Source organism: Sphaerodactylus townsendi, linkage group LG07 (genome assembly GCF_021028975.2).
Source record: "Sphaerodactylus townsendi isolate TG3544 linkage group LG07, MPM_Stown_v2.3, whole genome shotgun sequence".
NCBI classification, from domain to species: domain Eukaryota; kingdom Metazoa; phylum Chordata; class Lepidosauria; order Squamata; family Sphaerodactylidae; genus Sphaerodactylus; species Sphaerodactylus townsendi.
Genome location: NC_059431.1, coordinates 46,917,602 through 46,940,515, shown reverse-complemented (window position 1 = coordinate 46,940,515; position 22,914 = coordinate 46,917,602). Strand labels below are relative to the sequence as shown.

General features: G+C 41.2%; 1 protein-coding gene across 5 annotated transcripts in view; it reads right to left on the bottom strand.

Moving 5' to 3' along the window:
• Window positions 1–8,551, bottom strand: part of FAM81B (family with sequence similarity 81 member B) — a 37,432-nt gene extending 28,881 nt beyond the window's left edge. For 3 of the 5 annotated variants that reach the window (XM_048503306.1, XM_048503309.1, XM_048503310.1), the window contains exon 1: window positions 8,432–8,551. In XM_048503306.1, coding sequence (XP_048359263.1) covers window positions 8,432–8,520 — 89 coding nt within the window. In that variant the 5' untranslated portion in view covers window positions 8,521–8,551. Of the gene's footprint in view, window positions 1–4,024; window positions 4,091–5,901; window positions 6,058–8,431 lie in introns of all 5 variants that reach the window. The other 2 variants (XM_048503307.1, XM_048503308.1) reach the window with 2 other exon arrangements.
• Window positions 8,552–22,914: the final 14,363 nt, after the last annotated feature.

Below are 22,914 nucleotides of genomic sequence, written 5' to 3'. Positions count from 1 at the left end.
TAGACGCTATCCTGGACTCTCGCTTCTTTCGCAAACGTCTACAATATCTGGTGTCATGGGTTGGCTATTCTTCTGGCCATAATCAATGGGTGTATAAGGAGAATATCGATGCCCCCTCTTTAATTGCTGCATTTCACCAAGCTTTTCCGGACAAACCGGGGGAAAAGGGGAGATTTCTTTTAGGGGAGGCAGAGTGTAAGGATCTCAGTCGTTCTTGTTTCCCTTACAGCCTAACCTGACCTTGACGGAGATTCTTTTGGCCGGGCGTCCGGCCAGGACCTGCACCAACCTTGTGAGAATGCTTATCTCGCTGTTGCATAGTAGAATTCCGTTCTCATGAGAATGGGGCAGGGGGGATGGGTTAGTCAGCATTATAACCTGTTGTTTGAGCGGGGATGCTCATTCCTGCCATGTCGTGTGTGTGTGCTTTCCAGGATGTCTGAATAAACGGACTTATAATCAAAAGCCTTTTTATTTCTGCTCTTTGGAATTCCTTACAGAACCTCTGCCAGGTTTAATGCCATAGAGCAGGGGTGTCAAACTCATTTGTTAGACTACATATGACATAAATGTCACTTGGTTGGGCTGGGGCATTTGTATTATAAAATTTTAAGCCAGGAAGTGGAGATACAAACTTTATAGAAGATACAGACATAGACAATTAATTATAAGCTGAGAACATATTTTTTTATTTTTGATCTTGTAATGACATAATTAGCAGACTCTCGGAACAGTCATTCAAAGGAAGACAAGATATCATTTTCTAAGCTGATGTTTGCATAATAGAAATTATGGGCAGGCATAAACTTCTTCGGGACAACATACGTGTGTGAATAGCTCCTGTAATGAATGTTAACAGATCAAAATTACGTTCTCGGCTTACAGACACACATCTGAACAGCATACTAAAAACTGCTATAACACAGACTTTGACTCCAGATTTTGATGCAGTAGTTCAAAGCAACAGGTGTCAATTATCAGAGTGTTAAATAAAATAAAATACTGGAAGAGTGTTATTGTTTTAAGTACGTTTGCATTTTAAGTAAAAATTAATATCATTAGTTGGCCTGTGTCTTCTATAAAGTTTGTATCTTTGGTACCTGGCATTAAATTTTATGCTACAAATAGCCTGGCCCAACCAAGTGATATTTATATTATATCTGACCCTTGTAACGAATGAGGCATCCCTGCCTTAAAGACTAGCTATTAGGCAACAGAAGTTGAAGGTGACTCTGGTGGAGGATCTTTCACAGACAAGGAGCAGCAGTGGCGTAGGAGGTTAAGAGTTCATGTATAATCTGGAGGAACCGGGTTTGATTCCCAGCTCTACCGCCTGCTGTGGAGGCTTATCTGGGGAATTCAGATTAGCCTGTACACTCCCACACACGCCAGCCAGGTGACCTTGGGCTAGTCACAGCTTCTCGGAGCTCTCTCAGCCACACCTACATCACAGGGTGTTTGTTGTGAGGGAAGAAGGGCAAGGAGATTGTAAGCCCCTTTGAGTCTCCTGCAGGAGAGAAAGGGGGGAATATAAATCCAAACTACTACTACTACTACTACTACTACTACTACTTCTTCTTCTTCTTCTTCTTCTTCTTCTTCTTCTTCTTCTTCTTCTTCTTCTTCTTCTTCTTCTTCTTCTTCAATGGCAGTGCCACTCTAGGTAACCTGGACTAGTACTGTGCAGATGAAAGCAATGGCAAACCACTTCTGAATCCTTACCTCAAAAATCCTACGATGAGACTATTCAAAATGAAAAAGATATAATGTTGGAAAGATGCTACCCCTAGGTGGGATAGTACTCAGCCAGCTACTTAGAAAGAGCAGAAGACAAATACAAGTAGCGTTAATCTAAATGATGTGCACATTTAATAGGAACATGGAACAAAAGAAGAATGAATCAAGGTAAGCTAGAAATTGTAAAAATGAAAAATGGAGTATTAAAATATTTTAATACTGGAATTGAATGAACTAAAGTGTACTGAATTTGGACATTTTTCAGTAAAAAAATTACAAAGTGTTTTGTTTTGGGAATGACAAAAACAGAAGGAATGGAGTTGTTTTAATAGTGGTGCTAGATGTAGCACAGGCTTCAGCAGGGGCAGAGCGAGGAAGAACGATGGATCTCCCGTCCCCTTATAGCTACACCTCTGTTAAAGGGCATAACTAACTGATTAAATTCCAAAATAATAGCTCTGTTACAGTGCAATTCTGAGCAAAGTTGTAACTCCTAAGCAGGGTAATCTTATTATGTTGCAATGAAAACTTAAAAGAACCTATAGTCCCTTAAAGGTGGACAGATTTATGGCTGAAAAGCTTGTTTGAACTGAACCCATTTTTGTCAGCCTTCTGCCACAATAAATATATTCACTTTTAAGATGCTGCTTCAGTCTCAGTTTTAACATCTTAAATATTGGTTTGTGCTTCCCCAGATGGTCCCCAGGGTGTCCATGGTCTGGTGAGCAATTTTGATAGGAGTTTTTATACTTTGTTAAATAAACAGGTACCAGAAGTTCAGTAAAACCAGCATGTAGACAGTGCCAGACCTTAAAGAAGCACCCCCCTCCCATTCACATCTAACAGCATGCATTTGCTACCCCACTTTCCCTGACTGCTTCTTGCCTACTGAAAAATTCAGATTTCTGTCATTTGTTCTAACTGCAGTAACAAGGCCCCCTGGGACTGCAAACTTTTTGAGTATCAGAACTTTCCTGCTAGTTCTGACCCCTGGCCCTGCAGGGTCTTTTCCAGTGGTGGCCCTGCAGGGTCTTTTCCAGTGGTGGCCCTAAAAAAGCCTGCAGGTCCATGCTGCCCAGCCACTGAGAGCCCTGGGAGCCCAGATCTGTCCTTGGTAGACCTGCCCTGCCCTTTCAAATCTCAGTGAGTGGCATCACTACTGATGCTGGTGTCATAGAATTTCCTTTTGGCTGCCTTGACCATGCTGGCAGAGGCATATCTAGGAAAAATGGAGCCCAGAGAATGGGGGGAAGGGGGTAGAAAACTCAGATTTTGCCCTGGCCTCCATTTTCCCTAGATATGCCTCTGCTGCAAGTCCTTGTTAGCTTGAAGAAGGGCTAATATGTCCTGTGTGGCTAATTTGAAAATGGAGCGCTCTGCTAAGACCTGAGTGGCAAAAGGGGCAGAAAGAGCATCCCATTCTTTTGAAGGGTGGGGTTACAATCAAGAGTCAAATTTTCATACATTTCTAGTAAACCCTCAAATTATCCTAAAAGTGTTTCACCAAGTCCTCTCAACAAAAGTACCATTTTTACTTTAAGTAATTAGAGATAGGCAACATAGTTGTGTTATTTTCTCTATATTTCTTGCTTACATTTACTCTAAAGACCTAATAGACATAATTAGTGGAACACAACTGTTTGGGACTTGGCAGCACAACTGTTCATGTTATGGACAAGTATTTCTATGAGAAATATCGGTGCTCTGTGATGTTCAGAAAATTGAAACGTGTAGAGAGATGCAAAACATGATGGGAAGTGCTGGGAGCAAAAATGGACTGAACCAGTGATTCTTCCTTGTTTAACAGTTAGATTTGAGACCAGTCGTACCTTAGAAACCAACAAGAGTTTCAGAGTGTCAGCTTTCAAGAGTCAAAGCTCACTTCATCTCTAAGGTGCTATTGGGCTCAAATATAACTGCTCTACTCCAGAGTGACATGGCTGCCCTCTGAAACTATATTCCTTTTTAATTTAGCTAGTGATTAAATGAAAAAACCTCTACACTTGAAAGAGCTGATTGTGACATGAACATTTAAAACCACAACATTTTGACACAGTTCTAGTGTTTTAAAATATTGCTGAGTCATGCTTCACAGTCATTTGCTTTCTTTTACAGCTGTTCTACTTTGGGTTGCTCCCAGTATGAAGACCAAATTCATAACAAATGACATAGTGTTTGTGTCTAGATGCCTGCTGGGCCTTCAGCTCAGAATCAGGTCCATCTACTATTATATAACAGACAAATGGTGCCTTCTGATAACAGAGAAGCTAGGTAACAACTGACTTACTTGTCCAGATACTTAACCACCTCTGTAGTATTCTCTGTTGACATCTTTGTTTGAAGTAAGGCTTATCTATAATAAGGGCCAGAAAGCATGATTAAACATCTATTAATAAAATCAGTTGCACCTGCATTAATTTTACTGAATGGATTATCAAAAATCTGATACATATGGTTAATCTGATGTTCAGTGCTAACTCCTGTGTATGTAGAATTCTGCTCACTTATACTAGGTATGGAGACAAGACAATAAGGATTTATGTAAACAGAACTTACACAGCATGAATTTGTGGAAGAGAGACTAAGTTCTGCTTCACACAAACAGCCAAAGTGGGAAGATCCCTTGGCATTTCCTTTGCATGGTATTTATTTAATGTGGTGATAAATCCTATGGCTTCCATAGCAAACTAATACATGTGGAGTGGCTAATTGCATGCTGAAACAGTACCTAGGGACCTCCACATAGCTGGTCACTTTTGGGGAGCAAACCTTAATCTGGCATACTTAAAATTATGGTTTTAGGGCCAATCCACATGATCAAAACCACACATTAAAAAGTTAATTTCTTGCATGTTGGAACAAGGACTATAGTCTAGCTGGCCTTGATGTGCTAATTTTCTACATGTGAAGTGTTTATTCTTTACATAGCTGAATATTCAATAATATGACTTGTGAAGTATGATACCTAGGGTGGAGTTATCATATTTTTTCCTAAATCTGTAAATTCCATTAATGTGGTATCAAAGAAATCTTCCCTCATATGAAAATATATTAGGGAAGTTAAGGACAGGTAAATAAGCTAGAGAGAGTGCAGAAAAGTGTCCAATATTCCATTGCTGAGGCAGATATCCTGACTAAAAGTTTCTGTGAAGACATTTTCAATACAGACTTCACCTCTTTCTTTCTTTTACTCTTTCCCTACCCACACTTTAATGTTAGGACTTTAAATGAGAAAAATTATGTAGTACCACAGAGTCTGAAAGGTTAATAGAATGGCTTCTTCCTTTCATCACATTTTATCAGTGCAATCTGTTTCTGTGTTATAACACTGAAGCAACTGTTAATTCACCATGATAATTAAGAATGTTTCTTCTAAAGTGTCTTTCTCTCCTACTACTATGATTATGACAGCCCTTTCCTTGCTTGTTATCTATGTCCTGGTTGTTTCTTGTTTTCAGGATCAGCTTCAGTCACCTGCTCCTTATATTCATCTACTACTTGGTTATCTCCCCATTCCCCTTTCTTCTTGCTATTTTCTTCACAAAAGCTCATTTGCTATCTGCCTTTTATGTTCCAAACTTCTATCACGGACCCTTAGACACTAGGCCAAGTTCTCTCTCTCTCTCTCTCTCTCTCTCTCTCTCTCAAGCTTTTGGCTGGGGAAGGGGGCTTGTTTGGGGTATTGCTCTGTATTTATTGTGGCAGGTTTTTAAGATGTTTAAGAATCGCTACTGTGATATGTAGCTTCAGTTAGGTGGCTTTAAGGTTTTACTTGTGGTTTTAATACTTTTTACTGGAAGTCACCTCCAGTTGGAAAGCATCCTGCTTGGGAAGTAGAATGGGTTTATGTAAGTACATATAAATAAATAGAAATTAGTGTCTAGTATGCTGTGATTAAATAACTATCTATTGCTAGTAGTAATGTTGTATAAAGGACAAAAAGTTCTAACATTAGTAAATGAAAATTACATCAATTTCCTCATAAAAGTTAAGGAAAATGCTTCAGACAACAGACACTTCAGAACATTTAAGCCTTGAGCCAAGAGGAAAGGTGGGGTATAAATATTTTAATAAGTAAATAGAAAAGGCATCTAGCACATTTTAAAAATATTGTGATTATAATGATCCAAGAGTCAACAAACAGCTTAACTAAGTTTGAATTACCTCAGACTCTGAAGATTTATTTCTGTTAAGCAGAACGAAGCACATCTACTGGTCACTTAAGAGCTTAGGCTGTTGACTAGATTTGAAAGATGCTTAGAACAACCGGTAGCTGTTTCTCTGGTGATGCTGTGATGTCAGCATTCCATTTCCATGATCCTCAACAGAAGTCAAAATTTCCACAAGTAAGTATCTGTACTGAAATTACCTTTAATTAGCTTAGGATGATTCTGCCTGCTGTTGGAGCGTGGTTAGATATGCCTTTTTAGCACTATTAGCTCTACTGATTCTAGTTCCTCATTTGTCTGCACAGCAGAAGAGGATATAACAAACTATCTAGCCTTGGAGCTCTTCCTGGGTGATACTTCGCACAGAAAATTTATTGTTGGGATAGAACAATGCCCTTTATATTTTTGCCATAGTATCACATGAGATAATGTTCGCTATTAATGGGCACCTCTTTCCCTAAGGTATGTAAGCACACTGTTTCATGAAACTGACTAGTATCTGTATTTGCATTCATGGCATTGGAGATTGCATAAAGAGAAGCTGAACATTTGCTGATCACTTGTTTCCATGCTATTTTAGTTTCGTGTTCCTGAGAACTGACACCACACACCATATTTGCAATTGTAGCGAAACTTGGCAGTGAGTAACAGCAGTTCTCTTAAAGTTGCTTTCTCTATCATGCATATAACTTCCAACATTTTAATAATGAAAAAAAAAAGACTAAAGCAACAACAATTCATAAATCATATTCATAATAGTAATATAGTTTCTTCTGCTTCATATTATAAATTCAGCTTTCAATCTATTTCAATGGTTTATTAAACGAGGAGGGGAAACTGGTTCAATGTATTTTCCTGTCCTATAAACACGTTTAATTGGTCATTAAGGCTATCTGCCAAATATTCTCAACCATTCAGTCAAATTAAAGAATAAGCTATTTTTCCAACATTTTACCAATAAATAATAGGACTGACAATAATTAATCACCAACCAATTCACGTTTGCTTCTTATATTACACCTTTTAAATAATTTGACAGAACAATTAACAGATTTTATCAGATTTCATAGTTAATTACTGTATATATTAGAAATTCTTAAAATTTCTTAATCTAGATATTTTCATCCTCACATTCCACAAACAAAACTTGGGTTTCCTGTATACTCCTGGATAGTAAATTAAAAAACATATCCCCCCCCCACACACACACACACAGTTACAATGAACTAATGAAGTCTGAGCATGGTCATTGAGATCAATTAAGTGAACATACGCAAAGGGATATTTGGAGAGTGACCTGCTCAGGCTCTGAAAAGCATCTAGTTCCAGTTGGACTTGAGAAATTCCTAGAGATTTTGGGAGTGGAACCTGAGGAGAGCAGAGTTTGGGACAGGGAAAGCCCTCAGAAGGATATAATAGCCTATCCTCCATACCAGGTACTTTCTCCAGATGAAATGGTCTCTGTCATCTAGAGATCAATTGTAATTTTGGGAGACATCCAGGCTGCAGCTGGAAGATGGAAACACTAGGATGATCAGAGGGGGAGTTTTGCTTCAGGGATGGGACATTTCATAATTGTTATTTTCCCTCCCAACAGCTTGATCTATCTATGCAAACTCTAGAACCATGGTGGCGAACCTCATAGGTTCACCACCACTGCTCTAGAATATTCTGCAATCAAGACCATTGTAGATGCCTGAAGATCATTCAGGAACAGGTCATAAAAGGAAAAACATAAAGCTATTTGATTCCACAAAATGCCAAATTAAAACAAAAATTCCCATGTATAATCACTTCTAGAGTTAATCTACACATGCTCTGGTAAAATCTACTTTGCAGTTTGGTTTACAAAGATTTTGATTTTAATAAGATTTTGATTTTAATAAGAAAGTGAAATTGAATATGAGGAACAAGACCCATTTGAGTGGACCTACTGCATAGAAATGTATTACAGATAAAACTATTACTGTTGTCGATATAGTAGCTCTTCTCTTGTTCTCACTGGGGTTGACCACGAGCTGCAGTCAGTCCACCAAAAGAATAATGCTGTAATGTAATGTAATGTAATGTAATGTAAATTTTAATGAGGAGGTGGCTTGAAATCTGCCATTTATCACTATTTGAAACTGGAACAAAACTGCAGAACCTATCCTACTTATGTGGAGGACTGTCTTAAAACGAGCAAAAGTAGTGCAACGTATTCTAGCAATATAATTTTATATTGCAATTTTGCTATGCCAAGATAATAGAAAAAAACATTTATAACTTTTCAAGCGGTTGATTATCAAAATGACACTTTCCTCTGCATCTGTGTTTTTTAAATACAACAACATTTTACCTTGAGTCTGATTTATCTCTTTCTAAAAGCTTTAAAACAGCCCCATTAATATTCTTGACTCACAACAAATGCTACTGCCTAGAAAAGCCCTGAAGTCTGTGCTGAGCTAAACATTAATTCCTGTTGTAATCATTTGTCGTCTTACTAGTTTGCCTGGCAGTTCGCTTAACAGAGAAACCATAAATACCTGGCCATTAATTTTTCAGGGAAGCTGTTGTACTTCTTCTTGGATGGCAAATCAGAACAAGAAACTTCGGGAAGATTGACCCTTTTCATCAAAAGTTTCCACTACACACTGTATTCAGTCAGCAAGATACCTTTGTTTACACCTGTCTCTAGGCAACCAGAATGCCTTCTTGCAGGCAGGGAATTGTGCCGCAGATCTGAGGGCTGTGTGTTTCACAGTGAAATAAGGAATTAACATTTATTTGTAATTTGTGCATTTTATTTGTTTTTTACAGTTTGATCTTCTGTGGCCCTCATTTGCCATATATAGGCTATCTGCTCTCCAGTCACTTCAATGGACTTTATGGAGAACTGTTTAATGGATGATTTTCTCCAAGTTTGTACACAGAATTTGTCTTTGGGGGTAGGTTTTTAATTTGACATGGACTGAATTTCCAAGTAACATACATTGGTTATAACATAACTTATGTGAACTGCTGAATAAAAATATTTTGAGATTAAACTGTTTAAATTATGTTATCTGAAAAGGCCCACAACCCTGATTTAATGAGCACCTGGTAAATACTCATAGTTTCTTACAATCGTATTATGACTATAATTGGAGGCAGCGTGGTGCAGTAGTTAAGGTGTTGGTCTAGGATTCGGAAGACCCAGGTTTGAATCCCCACTCTTCCTTGGAAACTTGCTAGGTGACATTGGACCAGTCATGCACTCTCAGCCTCAACCCTAGCAAGTATTTGGATGGGAGACCTCCAAAGAATACCACAGTAATGCGGCAGAGGCAGACAACGGCAAACCAAATCTAAATATCTCTTGCCTTGAAGACCCTCTGGAGTTGCCATAAGTCAGCTGTGACTTGATGGTAAAAAAAGTGTCAGACATAAAGAAGAGCAGCTCCCTTGAAATACCATGTATCTACTAGCAGTATAGCCCATTGTGCAAAAAGCTATAACAAACTCTAGAAAACTAATCGTCCCAGTTCAAGAGACGTGGTGGGGCATATCTACAGGAAATGGCACTGGCACAACTACTGAAATTATCCCCCCCACAAAAAAATCCCAGCTTTGCCAAGGAAGGGCAGCAGTGAGTTTTCCCCATCTTCACAGGTGCGCGCACGCACGCATGCACGCATGCACGCACGCACGCACCAGTTTGCAAAGTTGAATCCTGGCTTTGCAAAGTGGAGCTTAGCCAGCAGGTTGTCTGTGAAGGGTGAATTCTCTCCATCTCCTTAGGTACCAACCACCTATTTGCAAAGTTGGATCAAGGGCTTTGCAAGGGGAGAGAGCAGCAGGCACCCCCATTTGCAGAGCTACATCCCAGGGAGGGTGCCTGTGAAATGTGGAAAGTTCTCTGTATCTCCATACATTTGCAAAGCTGGATCCTGGCTTTGCAAGGGGGAGCAGCAGGATTCTTGTGAAGATGGGGAGCCCATTGTGAGAAAAAATACAACAAGCTCTAGCAAGTGGGAACCTGTAAGTAGGGACTTGAGAGGACATTGCCTCTACCTTTTTTCTTCTGTTTTCCCCTTTTCCTCTGTTTCTCACTCTTTATCCTGCTACCCTTTCTTTTAATCATCTCTATTTTCCCCCACTACCCCAGCTCTGTTTTTAACTCTCTCTTTCCAGTTCTCTCTCCAGTTCTCTCGTTCTCTTTCTGCCCCCTATTCCAACTCTTTCTTTCTCCCTGCCTACCCCAACTCTCTATTGTTTGAAATTGATGTCTATGCTGCCCCCAATGATTCTTTTCCCCTTGCAACCTTCCTAAAAAGTAACATTTCTCTGAATAGAATATTGGTTCTGTATGAGCATCAGAGCATATATAGATCTAATATTTGCATTAGGATAGACATTGCATAAGGATAGACATAAGTGTTCTCAGATGGTTTGAATACACATTTTCTGACCTGAACACAAGCATCTTGAAATGTAAAAGTTGGTGTTCAAACCACTTCCACCCTGCTATGTAATGTTTGTCATCTTGAAGGGTCGTGTATGTGTTAAGTGCCATCAAATCGCCACCAACTCTATGAATCAGAGTCCACCCAAATGTACTATTGTTAACAACCTTGCTCAGATCTTGCAAACTTAGAGCCTTGACTTCCTTTATAGCAGTGGTTCTCAACCTTCCCAATGCTGTGACCCTTTAATACAGTTCCTCATGTTGTGGTGACCCCCAACCCTAACATTTATCCATTTTACAGATGGAGAACACTGATGCAGAGAGTCTTAGGCGACCCCTATGAAAGGGTCGTTTGACCCCCAAAAGGGTCCCGACCCCCAGGTTGAGAACCACTGCTTTATAGAGTCAATCCATCTCATATTGGGTTTTCCTCTTTTCCTGCTGCCTTCAACTTTTCTTATCACTATTGTACTTGAGTGTTTCTTTCCTAATGTAACACGTTACTTGACTTTTGTTCTATGGTTTTTCTGTAAATTTTCTATGTGCTGAAACAAGTGTCTGCAAATTTTCTCTGCATAAGAGACTCAGTGGATGGAATATGTTTTAAAGAAGTCCAGACATGCTGATAAGTTCTGTGAAAAAGTCTGTTCAGAGCCTGGCGTTGTTTAGAATGAGAACATAAATCTTTGAATATGTCAGCCACTCTTTCTTTCGTACCTCCGCAGGTCTAAAAAAAATGACAACTCCAATAATATACCATAATGTTTGAGTTCCAGTTGACAAGAGACTCTTTCAGACAGATAGACTTATGTGTATCATATGCCTAAGAACATTCACTAGAGGCTTGGCTTGGTTTCGAAAGAATCATATTCTGTTCATCTTGAGCCCTGTACTTTAAAATCTGAGGTGATATATTTAGCCTAGAAACGAACAGATGGAATGCTCAGATTGGGCTTTTTATTTTTTAGCCCCATGGATATTAACATTATTTTACTGGTTTTCTACTTGGTTGGAATGATGATTGAGTGAATTCTCATAAAATTAGAGCTGGGCTTTCCTGTGCTTGGATAATGATGCAGTGTTACCACAATGAGATTTTGCCTTTCCATGGCTACAGTCTCTTTCTCTTTTGTTTTTGTAAACAGACTCTATTCTATTCTCTATATAGACTTGGCAAAAATGATGATAGGATATTCTATTGTAATCAGAAGAAATGAGATTTCAGATACTATCCCTACAATTTCTCAGTCCCTCTTTAGGCAATCTTCACTTTGCAGCAAAAGAAGGAAATTGGAGATGAATAATCAATTTGTCTTATAGCAGAATCAAATCCTAATATATTTTAAATTCTGTTGGAGCTTTTCTTAACAGAAATAAGAATGAACAATCCCTCGTCTGCTAAAGTTACTGTAGAGGGGGGAAAACCCTTGTCTACTCCAGATGTACTGGTAGTCCCTAAAAGGTTTAAATACATTCATGATTGGATTAGAGGTTTTACCTAGTTGGTTTGTACTGCTTGTTTTTCAGTGCTTTAGTTCTGAAGAGTTTTATAAGTTACAGCAGTTGCAATCTGTATGTGTCATTTTTCTCTCACTTGCTCTCCCTCTTCTTCTTAGCCTTTTTGAAACACTCTATCTGGTCTTTCTGTGTTTTCTCACCATCTGAGGTAAGAATGAGTGGTGAGGAAAGCTAAGGTATGAGTAAAACATTATGGATGGAGTTCAGTGATTTTATGATTGCCACAATATAATTGGATCTATAAATCCTGAGGAAATAATCTGTGGTGGCTGCATGTTTGATTCAGTATAGTCACTTGAAAATGTTATAAAATACATGAGAGTTGCTTTGGTAGCAACAGGTATGAAACTACATAGGCTGGGGCAGGTCATGTTTAACAACCATATAAGGGTCCAAAGATATCTACATTGAATATATCTCTGACCATTGCTAGTGTGAGATAACAGCTTGCCCACCTTGTCCCAGCCACAAACAGCCTGCTCCCCTAATTCCAGAGCACAGTGACCACCAAATGCATCTGCAGTGGGCTCGCCTCTGCCTCCTAAATCCGTGGAGGTGAGCCACCAGCAGCTTGCTGTCCTAACCACAGAGGAGAGGGGCCACTCAACCAGCCTTCCCTGCTACCCCAGTCAGCGCAGTATAGTGGTTAAGAATAGTGGATTCTAATATAGAGAACCAGGTTCAATTCCCCACTCATCCACATTCAGCCTGCTGCATGATCTTGGGCAGTCACACTTCTCTCAGAACTCTCTCAGCCCCACCTACTTCACAGGTTGCCTATTGTGAGGAGAGGAGGGGATTGTGATTGTAAGCAGCAGCTGCTTTGAGACTCCTCAAGGTAGAAAAAATGGGGTATAAAATCAATTCAACTCTACTTCATTCTGGCCTAGAATTTGAGAGGCAGAAGGCCAACAGATGTGCCATGTATTCTTATAGTCAAGTTAGCCATATCTGAGGCTGTAGCCTTAGTTTTCTAGGGAGAACTTTTGTGGGGGGGGGGGGGTAGCTGAAGACGCAGAGATAGAAGGACATAAGGAAGCAGGAAAAGAGTGGGAAGAACAGAAGGAAGCAGAAAAAGTGAAGAGATTATGGGAGCTTTCAGGAAAGGGAAAGAAGAAATAGTGGAGGATGGGGACATGAGATGCTCCTGGAAGTCCTTGCAGGTCCCCCACGTGTCTATATAAAATGATGAAGTCAGCCAAATCTCAAAATACTTAAATCCAGAGCTTGGCGTGATGAATGGGCAAGACTGTTCTTTCTACATACCTGAAAAACATCCCAGGTTTGCAGCAAAATGTAAAATCTAAAAACCTCAAAATGTGAAATTCATTTTCTAATTAGAAAATGATAAATGGAGTGCCTGCAGCTTTAACAAACTGTTTCCTTTCAGTGGCTGTTGCTAGGGTACCACAGATTCCAGGCTTGGAGTTTTTGTGAGCAAACGGCAGTGGCGTATAGCCCTAGGGACATGGGGTACCCCGGGTGCATGCCTTTTGGTCACGGGGGGCACCGGATGCCCCCACGTGACCAAATGGGCAGCCCCTCTTTTCTGCCTACAAGCCGGGCGTGAGTTTCCCTCACGTCTGGCTTCTAGGCAGCGAGGAGGGGCTGGAGCCCAACTTACAAGTAAGCAGGGCTCCACATGGGGGGGTGCCAGGAGGGGTTTTTGTCTCCGGGTGCCATTTGGCCCCAATATGCCTCTGGCAAAAGGGCAGGGAGAGAGGGTATATTTCTTTCCAGGCCAGACTTGGCTAGGATTGCCAGATTGGGAAATTTGTGGAGATTTTGATATGGAGCCTGGAGAGGGCAGGGTTTTGGGGAGGGAAGAAGCCTCAGCCAGATATAATGCCATACAGTGCCTCCTCCAAAGCAGCAATTTTCTCCAGGGAAACCAATCTCTGTCATCCAGAGTTGCATTGTAATTCTGGGCGATCTCCAGGTCCTGCCTGAAGGCTAGCAACCCTAGGCCTGACAATTTCTGGATAACCCACCTGACTTGCCTTACTTAACTAGGCCTGGCTACTTGTTGCTGTTACTCAATGAAAGCCAGTATGGTGTGGTGGCTAGGGCTTCTGAGTAGGGTGTGGAAGAACCAAGGAAGAACCACACCTGAGTAGAGTGTGGAAGAACCATCTTGCTGTGGAAGGTCGCTAGGTGATTTGGGGCATGCACTTTCAACCTTACCTATTTCATAGAGTTCTGTGAATAAAAAAGAGAAGAGAAAAATGTAAGCTACTTTGAAACCCCCTCCCCCTGTGGAGAAAGGAGAGATGAAGTAAATAAATGAAGTGGAGAAATGAAGTAAATAAATAATAAATATAACTAAAGATGATAGGTGGGTTGGGCAATGGCAGAGAAGAAAAGAATGGAGCAGGGAAAGGGGAGAAAGCTGAAATGCTTTTAAAAAGAAGTCTGTAGTTTTAACAAATGGGTTCCCTCAGTGGCCATTGCTAGACAACCACAGAATTCCAAGCTTTGGTTTCACAGGGTTTCTTCCAGTATTCGTTTTGCCCTTTGAGATAGACTTATTTGGATGAGGCCTGACTGCAGCAACTGTGTGATTTGATTCCACCTAACTTGTGTGGCTCACCTAGGCTTGGCTACTTGCTACCATTCAGCAGCAGCCACTCTATGAAAACCACTGTGGTACAGCGGTTAGATAAGGGGGTTGCCATGAGAAGGGAAAGAGAAAATAGTGTAGGGAAGAGGATACAGAGGAAAACGATGTGTACCCTGAAAGTCCTTGTGGGTTCTCAACAAAGTAGATGGGTCTGGTCCAGCAGCTGACACCACACAAATGTGCCATGGTTTTCCCAGATAGAGGCTGCAGGGAGAAAGAAAACAGGAAATAGAGGCAGATAAAGGTTAGGTGGGAAGGAGACAAGGAAGCCGGGAAAGGTGGAGAGGCTATCAGAGCTTTTGTGAAAGGGAAAAATAAAATAGTGCAGGAGAGGAATGTGAGATACTCCCACATGTCCCTGTGGATCCCCTGTTTGTAAACATTATAACAGCTAGCTAGATCCCCTGCAACCTATAACACTCCTAAGGGATACTTACCAGTGGTGTACTGCTAATGGGGACATGGGGTATCCCATACCCCCGGGCGTCCCCCCCACATGATGAAATTGTGTGCACTGCGGCCGCCTGCCACAGCACCCCACTCCCCTTCCTGCAGGCTGGCTTCTGCCCTCCCCAAGCCCTGAGGAGAGCAGGAGCTGGCCTGCAAGGAGGGTGGGGCTCTGCAGTGGGTGGCAGCGGTCTGTCTGGGCTGCCCGTTGCAGCCTCTCGCCCTCCCAGCCTCCCTGCAGGCTGGCTTTTGCCCTCTCTCGACCCTTCCCTGGTCTTCCTGCTGGTTCCCGTAAGTGGGTCGCGGGGAACCAGGCCGGGGTGCGGGGAGGCGGTCATGTCCCGGGTCCAGTATGCCACTGATACTTACTCAAGCTTTTTCCCTCAAATATCTCTACAGCACCCTCTGAATTTTAATGTACATTGACGCTATCTTCATATTCAATAGAAATTGTAGCAATTGAACTTTTCTGACATCTTTTAAATATTTTCTTATGTTCAAATGGAGCATGTGTGAGATTTGTTTGGCCCCAGCTACTGCTTTTGCAACTTGGCTTATCAAAAGCAAATATGCTTCTTCTTGTTCATATACCTCCCAAGAGCTTATTGCTAGAAGCAATAATGCTGATGAAAGAGAGGGAATATTACTTCCAAACTGGATTAATCCTGCAAAAAGGAGAACATCACCCCACCCCTTTCAATTACTGAGATTATACTGGTATATTAGAGGAGCATATACATTGACAGACATCACAATAGAAGTCTGAATAGGATAATCCTAATGTTGCCCATACAAATGTTCCACATTGGATTGAGCCAGTTGTAAAAAAGTATATTGAGGATTAACAAAAAGATACAATCCTGTGTTATAGACAGCTAACAGACAGCTTTGAAAAACTGTCCCCTCCCCCCACTCAAGATTTGGCCATTATTTCCGTGAAGACTGTATTACTAAATGAGTTACAGATTTTTTTAAAAAAACTGTTTTCTGTTTTCTAGCCATCCCAAATGTAAATAGGCTTCTTGCATATCCACCCATGTCAATTTCCCAAAGATCAAGTTCAGCAATGGTCCTTTCCTGTGGGAGTTGACCTTATGTGGAATTAAGTTATCCAGGGCCCTGGGATGGGTCTTTTTAGTGGTTGACAAGAAACTATGGAACTGCCTGACCTGGTGGTGAGAGCGATGCTGCCACTACAAATCTTCTCAGACGGTTTAAGGACATTCCTGTCCAGTGTACATATTACTTATACATGCCCCAAACTTTTCATTGGCATAATTATGACTATGATATTTGATCAAAGTTTTAAAGCCCTACGGGGATGGGGCGGTATAATAAATCGAATAAATAAATAAATAAATAAATAAATAAATAAATAAATAAATAAATAAATAAATAAATAAAGCATCTTTTCTTTCATGAGAAAGATATACGCTAGGTGAATATGTTAACTTTTAATCAAAGCCTACAGTATATGAGAAAGTCCAGGCACTATTTATGATTAATTCAGCAAAACCATTCATCAAAATCATCACAATCTTAAAAATAATATTTAAAGTCTGGAATTTAGACATGTTTAGTTTTTGACTGCTGAGGAAAGCCATGTGGACATAACACATTTCGTCAGGGTTGGAAACTGGATTTTTGTGTCTATTTGTGTGGAAATATTTTCCTTTGGCCTCAGACTGTGTTTCTGGGTGCAGCTGCACTTCAACAGTGCTCTCACAATGCTAGCAGGTCCTGATTTCGGCTGTAGGTACATGGGAGCATCCTCCATGGTCATCCAGGTCTTCACATTTTTTATTCCCTCCCCACAGTTTGGGTTCCGCCCCCAGCCCTTTCCCCTGGCTCTTCCCTCAGAGCCTTTAAGGGCTCTCATTCAGGTCACTTGCTCCTCCCCTTCCTTCCTGCTAGGGCTGGGTCCCACCTCTTTCCTGTTACTGCTCCTAGAGGGAAAAGGCCTCAGTTGGACTTCTGGGCCAGCTTCAGGGCCCTTTCTGAGGGCCTGGGCTGATGCAGCATTGGGCCATGTGTAAGCGTGGCTTGCCTTGCCTTCCAGGCCTTTTCTGCCACTGTGTGCCCTTTGAACCCAAGCAGCCACTGGCCAAGGGCGGGGCTCCTCCCTGCACACTGCCTTGCTCCACAGGTATGTCTGCCTTCACTGTCTGCTGCCCTGTGTGCCCAGGGGCCTGGTTAAATCTTTCTCCTGCGGCTTCTCCTGGGCCTTCCAGGCCCTCTCCCAGTCAGGGTGGGAGTCTGGAGGCATGGTCCCCAAACACATATAATTTTTCATCATGTAATTTTCATAATTGAATTTTTTGGCCCTTAATGTGAATTTATTCTTGACTTTTGAGTACTTAATTCTGTTGTTTTAGGGTTAGGTTTTCCCCCTTCTGTTTGTGTTAATTAGGGAGACACCTCGAGAAAAGGAATGTTCTGTAGCAATGTTACTGAATATGCCAGATTCAATAGTTTTATTTACTTACAAATGTATGGATGTATTTTTGAGCCCCACTTTCACGTGCCATTCCTGTAGTGAATGGGGGGATTTACACATCCCTGGAAAAGGGGGCTGAGTGTATAGACACTGGGTATATGGTGGGACCAAGAGCTCTCTGTTATCATTACATCAAGATATCAATATGAGAATTTACAGGTTGGTGTGTTGAGCTTTTTTGACTTCCACTTGCTGGCTACCCAATGATGCCAGCAGGACAATTAGGAAGCAGGAAGGAACTGGCAACATGGAAGGCGGCAAAGGGAAAGGCATGGCCAGCAGCATGAGGGAGTGGGAAGGATGAAGCTAGGTAGGCTGGCTGTGGATGGAGGGAAGATGCCCTCGGAAAAGCTGTGCTCACTGGCAAATCTGCCCCACTCAAACAGCAAAGCAAATTAAAGTTGCTTGCCAAGAGAATGGCAAATGAAAGTGGGGCAGCATCAGAGGAAGGAGTGAACCTCTATGTCCTGTTTGTTGACTCTCTGTTTGGTCACTGTGGGAAACAGGATCCTAAGCTAGATGGATCACTGTTTGGATCCAGCAGGGTTCTTCTCATGTTCTTAACAGAAGATGTATTTGTGCATTTCACACTGGACACCAACACAGATTAAGATAAAAGTGAGCATGTATCATGAAGGCCCATTATGCGTGGAACACTTATGTCTTTGCTCAACAGTGCCTTCAAGAGTGAGTTGATGGGTGGGGTTAAGAGAACCAGGAAAAGCAGTGGCCTGGAAGACTTATTTTTTATTTATTTATTTTTAAAACTTTTATACCGCCCCATCCCCGAAGGGCTCTTCAGCCAGCAAGTTGTGCAGTAGCAGTGGGGTGCCTCCTCACATGTAAGTAGAGAAATGCAAGAGACCCCACTACACGCCCACTGTTGAGTGACGCTGACTAAGATAAGAGAACACGGCATAACTGTTTATTGCTCCTTTTTCAAAATCAAAGGTATGAACATTTCAGAAATGGATCTTAACTGCATTATTATTATTGATTTGTCAATGAACTCTAATTTATGTGTTTGCTTTGACTCTATATGGTATCTACTTAGTGAAAATCATGAGACTTCAATAGGAAATCTTATTTGGAAGAGGAGGTATGAAAATCATGTGCAATTTTATTCCTTTTACACCTTCAAAATAAAATTGCTTTGGAACTATTGCAGTTTTTAGATATGGGTTTAATGGAATTGCATAGAGCTTATTAAAATATAAATGCATCTTAGAAGTATGAGAAAGATCAGGCATTTTGGAAATTGTTTCTCTAGAGACCCTTGTTGGATACTGAATCAAATTACTTTTAGTAAATCAGTTCCTTAAGGCTTTGCTACAACATAGTAGGACTACCTTTTGCCTTGCTTTATCCTGAAACGCTTTTGCAAATAATTGTTTAAGCAGTTCACTGCTGTGCGTATTTGGAGTTGCAAAATTATAGCTCTGCTTTGTTTGAGCCACAGCCCACAAAGCCTCAGCTAGTCATTTATCCTGGGGAAAGCCTTCACGTCCTACCTTCCCCAGTCTGATTGCTCAACAAAATAGGCTACTAACTTTCAGGTGGGGACTGGACATTTCTCAGAATTACAACTGATCTCCAGACAAAGATCAATCCCTTTGGAGAAAATGGCTGCTTAAGAGGTTGGACTGTATGGTATCATGCCCCACTGAGGTCCCTCCCCAGCCTCCACCTCCAGATCTCCAGGAATTTCTGATGTGAAGGCAATCTGGCTGCAACATCTATCACCCCATTGATCACCAGGGTTGACTCAGCTGATATGGCTGGCTAGTCAGGTATCCCCTCCCTCCCTCACACTTCCATGTGCCTACCTCCCGAAGCTGCACCCTCAGTGGAAGAGAACAACCATCCCGGACAGCAGTGCACTATCCTTCTGTCAGGGGTACACAATAGCTGCCCTGCCCTGCTAGAACCTCCAAACAAGCTCAAGGAAATTCCAAGGCACTGGGGAAAGTGTCTTGAACTGCTTGCTTGAATGGGAAAATGTATGGGAGGGGAGAATTATAATACAAGGATGTGTCCTACAAGCTTTCTGCTTATATATGAGGAAGGGATATGATTTATTTATTTAAAATATTTTGGTCCTATTTTATCTCCTCAGATTTAAGGAGGCTCAAAAAGTAATAATGAAGTTGCGATGACACAAATGTATCAGACCAGGTCATGTGGGAGTATACTGGGAGATTCAGTTCTATTGCATCCAATTCCCCCTCCATGCCATGTGATATGTTTTTGTGACTCCCCCCTCCAACCACATCAATTTTTTTTACAGCTGCAGAGGTTTGCTGGAGGAAGTAGAGACAATCTGAAGGCAGGAAGCTCATAGGATGCAAACTGTAGTTCTTGTTATTTAAGAGATGCTCTTTGGATAAAATAATCTAGAAGACCATGAAAAGTTTATAGTGATTTTTTGTTTCAGTGGGAAAATGTAATTTTTTCCTCACATAGAATTGCAGTGACAAGATAAACCACTGCTTCTCAGAGGTGGGGCTTCTGGTGAACTATCTTCTCTATTTAACTGCCATTTAGCTGTCTTCAGTGCTCTCATGGAAGTAGTGGCACACACCAAGCGGGCCGCATAGTTTTTTTGTTTGTCAGTAAGGAGCAATCTTGGGGGAGACAATAGAAGGTGAATGTATTGTCGAAGGCTTTCATGGCTGGATTCAACTGGTTGTTGTGGGTTTTCTGGGCTGTGTGGCCGTGGTCTGGTAGATCTTGTTCCTAACATTTCGCCTGCATCTGTGGCTGGCATCTTCAGAGGTGTATCACAGAGGGAAGTCTGTTACACACTGAATTGGAAAGAGGGTTTACTTGGAGTTCAACCCTTCAGCCTTTTTTCAGCGCTAGTACTAAAAAAATCAAAATAAAAGTGTCTTTGATAAACTCATCAGAGACACATGTAAGCAGGCATACACAAGCACACAAAAACAGTATGTGTCATGCCCCCACAGAGACTTTTGTTATTTTCCCATTAAGCTTTAGTTTCCCCATAGTTAGCATGGTTTTCGTTCATTGCTAAGTCTTCTAAGGGAAGGTATTTTAGTTAGCCCCTGTCCCTTTAAGACATTTCCCAACAGGCAGTTTCCTTTCTTTACCCAGCAATCCTCTGTTTCAGTTCTAGCCAATCAGAGTGAGATGCTAAGGGTAGTTGGAGACTGGAATATTCGTGATGTACATATGAGTATATGGTGCTCCATAGAGCACAAGTCAAGTTTAACAGCAGTTAGAACTAGACAAAGACTGAAAGATCCGAAAGGAAGCAAGACACAGTAGACTTTCTTGAAAGCAACCAAGAGAAGACACAGTCTACAGCTGCAAACCTGCTCAAGACAAGCAAGTACTCTGATTTGGTTAGACCCAAGGGAGGAGTTAGGGTCTTGTTTCTCTCAAGTAATAAACCTATTGTAAGAACTGTTGAACCTGGCTTGTGTCTCCCCCACTCTGTCCTAGCCAAGTACAGGGCACCAAAAACAGATTCACTTGGGTGGCAGAACAGTATGCATTATTTTGATTTTGATTTTCAGCCATTCTGGCAATGAATTCATTACCACAGGACTGAGCAACTGAAGACTCTGGCTATTCAACAGAATGCTAGACAAAATTTATTTGCAAACAGATCTTCAAAATGCATTCTTACTATTTGATACCAAAGAGCTATTACAGAAGAATTCCTTTTAAAATTCCAGCGTTTCTCTAACTGGGGAGGGGAGGGGAGGGGAGAGGGGATGAACTATCAAATATAATGCATGACCACCACGCAATCAAGAAAGGGATCATCTTTAATAGTCTGCACACATATTCTTGCTAGATTCTGAACAATTGTATTATGTCCAAGAACATATATGCAGTTTTTGAAATCTAAAGATCAAAACTGGGAAATATTTACAATGAAAAATGGTTCATAGCAGGTTTCCTCAACATATGACTTCCTGTTTCTACCAAATAAATGTGCACCTGCAGGCTTGTCTATGTACATTACTGTCACTTGGACAAAAATGGTTACTGATCTGGAGGCAACAGTCTGGCTGCGACTTTACTGGCATGTAAATAGAATAATTTTCCTGTGCACTAGTTAGACCACTGCCTGTGATAATGTCTGATTATCATCACTATACATCTACCCAATGTGTTGGTTCATTTTTTGCAATTATGATCATTCAGTGTTAAGATTTACCAGACCCCCTGACAACTGAAAGAAACTTGGACTGAGAGACGGGGATTAGGATCATTTTCCTCAACACAGCTTCCTTTGGACTTTCCCTATCACTTTCCCCCTCACAGTTTCCCTTCCCTTCACTTGCTCCTGGGCTGATGACTCACATCCTCCAATTCTGGAGTGGCCAGCTCTACCTTGAGAGATTCCTGGAGATTTTGGGGTGGAGTCTGGGGAAGATGGAGTTTGGGGTTGGGAGGGAAAACTCAGCAAGGACGTAGTGCAATATAGCCCACCTTCCAAAGCTTCTATTTTCTGTAGAAGAACTGACTTCTGGAGTCTGGTAATAAGATGTAATTATGGGGGATCTTCAGGCCCCACTTGGGGGCCTGACATTCCTATCTGTTTCAGATTTTCATTACCTGTTTAGCCTTAGGTTTCATTGAAGCATGTGGCAGACTTTTGCTTCCATTCCTCCTAACAACTACCCATGAACACTGCAGTCTTGTGGCAACAGAAATGCAGGGTGCTTCTCTTTTGGGAAGAGAGAAGAGATACTTGAGGTATCTCTTCTAATACACACACATCTGTGGGTGGTCCCCTTCTGCTAATCTGTCGGCTAGTAGAATATCAGTCAGCTGCAATTAGATGAATAGTGAATATTTAACTGTTCACAGCAGATTGCTCACAGAGACATCACTGTCTAGAAAATCTGTGTAGCTGGCACTGGTTGTATAATGTTACTACTTAGCATGTGTTTGGCCCTCTACACTTCTCAAAGCATCTAAAATCTATTATCTCACTGATGTTTACTGCAACCTCCTGTGATAAACTAACTGGTACTGCAACAGAAGATTTCTGGTCACTGAAGGATGGGACAATTTCTCCTCCAGCATTGCCTTCCTGCTATTTTTGGGAGTCCCTTGTGCCCAGGAGCAGCATTTCACATGGTACTTTGGGCTGCAGTGGGAAGACAGAGGCAAGCAAGAAATGCTCCTCTGATGGAACTAACACCAATCTGCTCATGTAATTGTTCAGCAGGATCCAAAGCCTCAATAACTGTACTGAAGGCTAGAATATTTACATATGTATGCAATCTTTATTAATAATATTTTTATTGGATTGTATACAAATATTTATATATTTATAAGATAGCCAATTACTTACCTGATGTACATTTACCTGTAATACTATGTGATATCCATTTTTCACAGTTCCTAACGACTGAGGCAGCAGCAGAATAACAGCTACATGTGTGAAAGCTAAAGAAGGGTTTTGTTTCCATGCAAAACTGGATTTATTATACCGGTTGTCTTGTTCTATTTATAATCC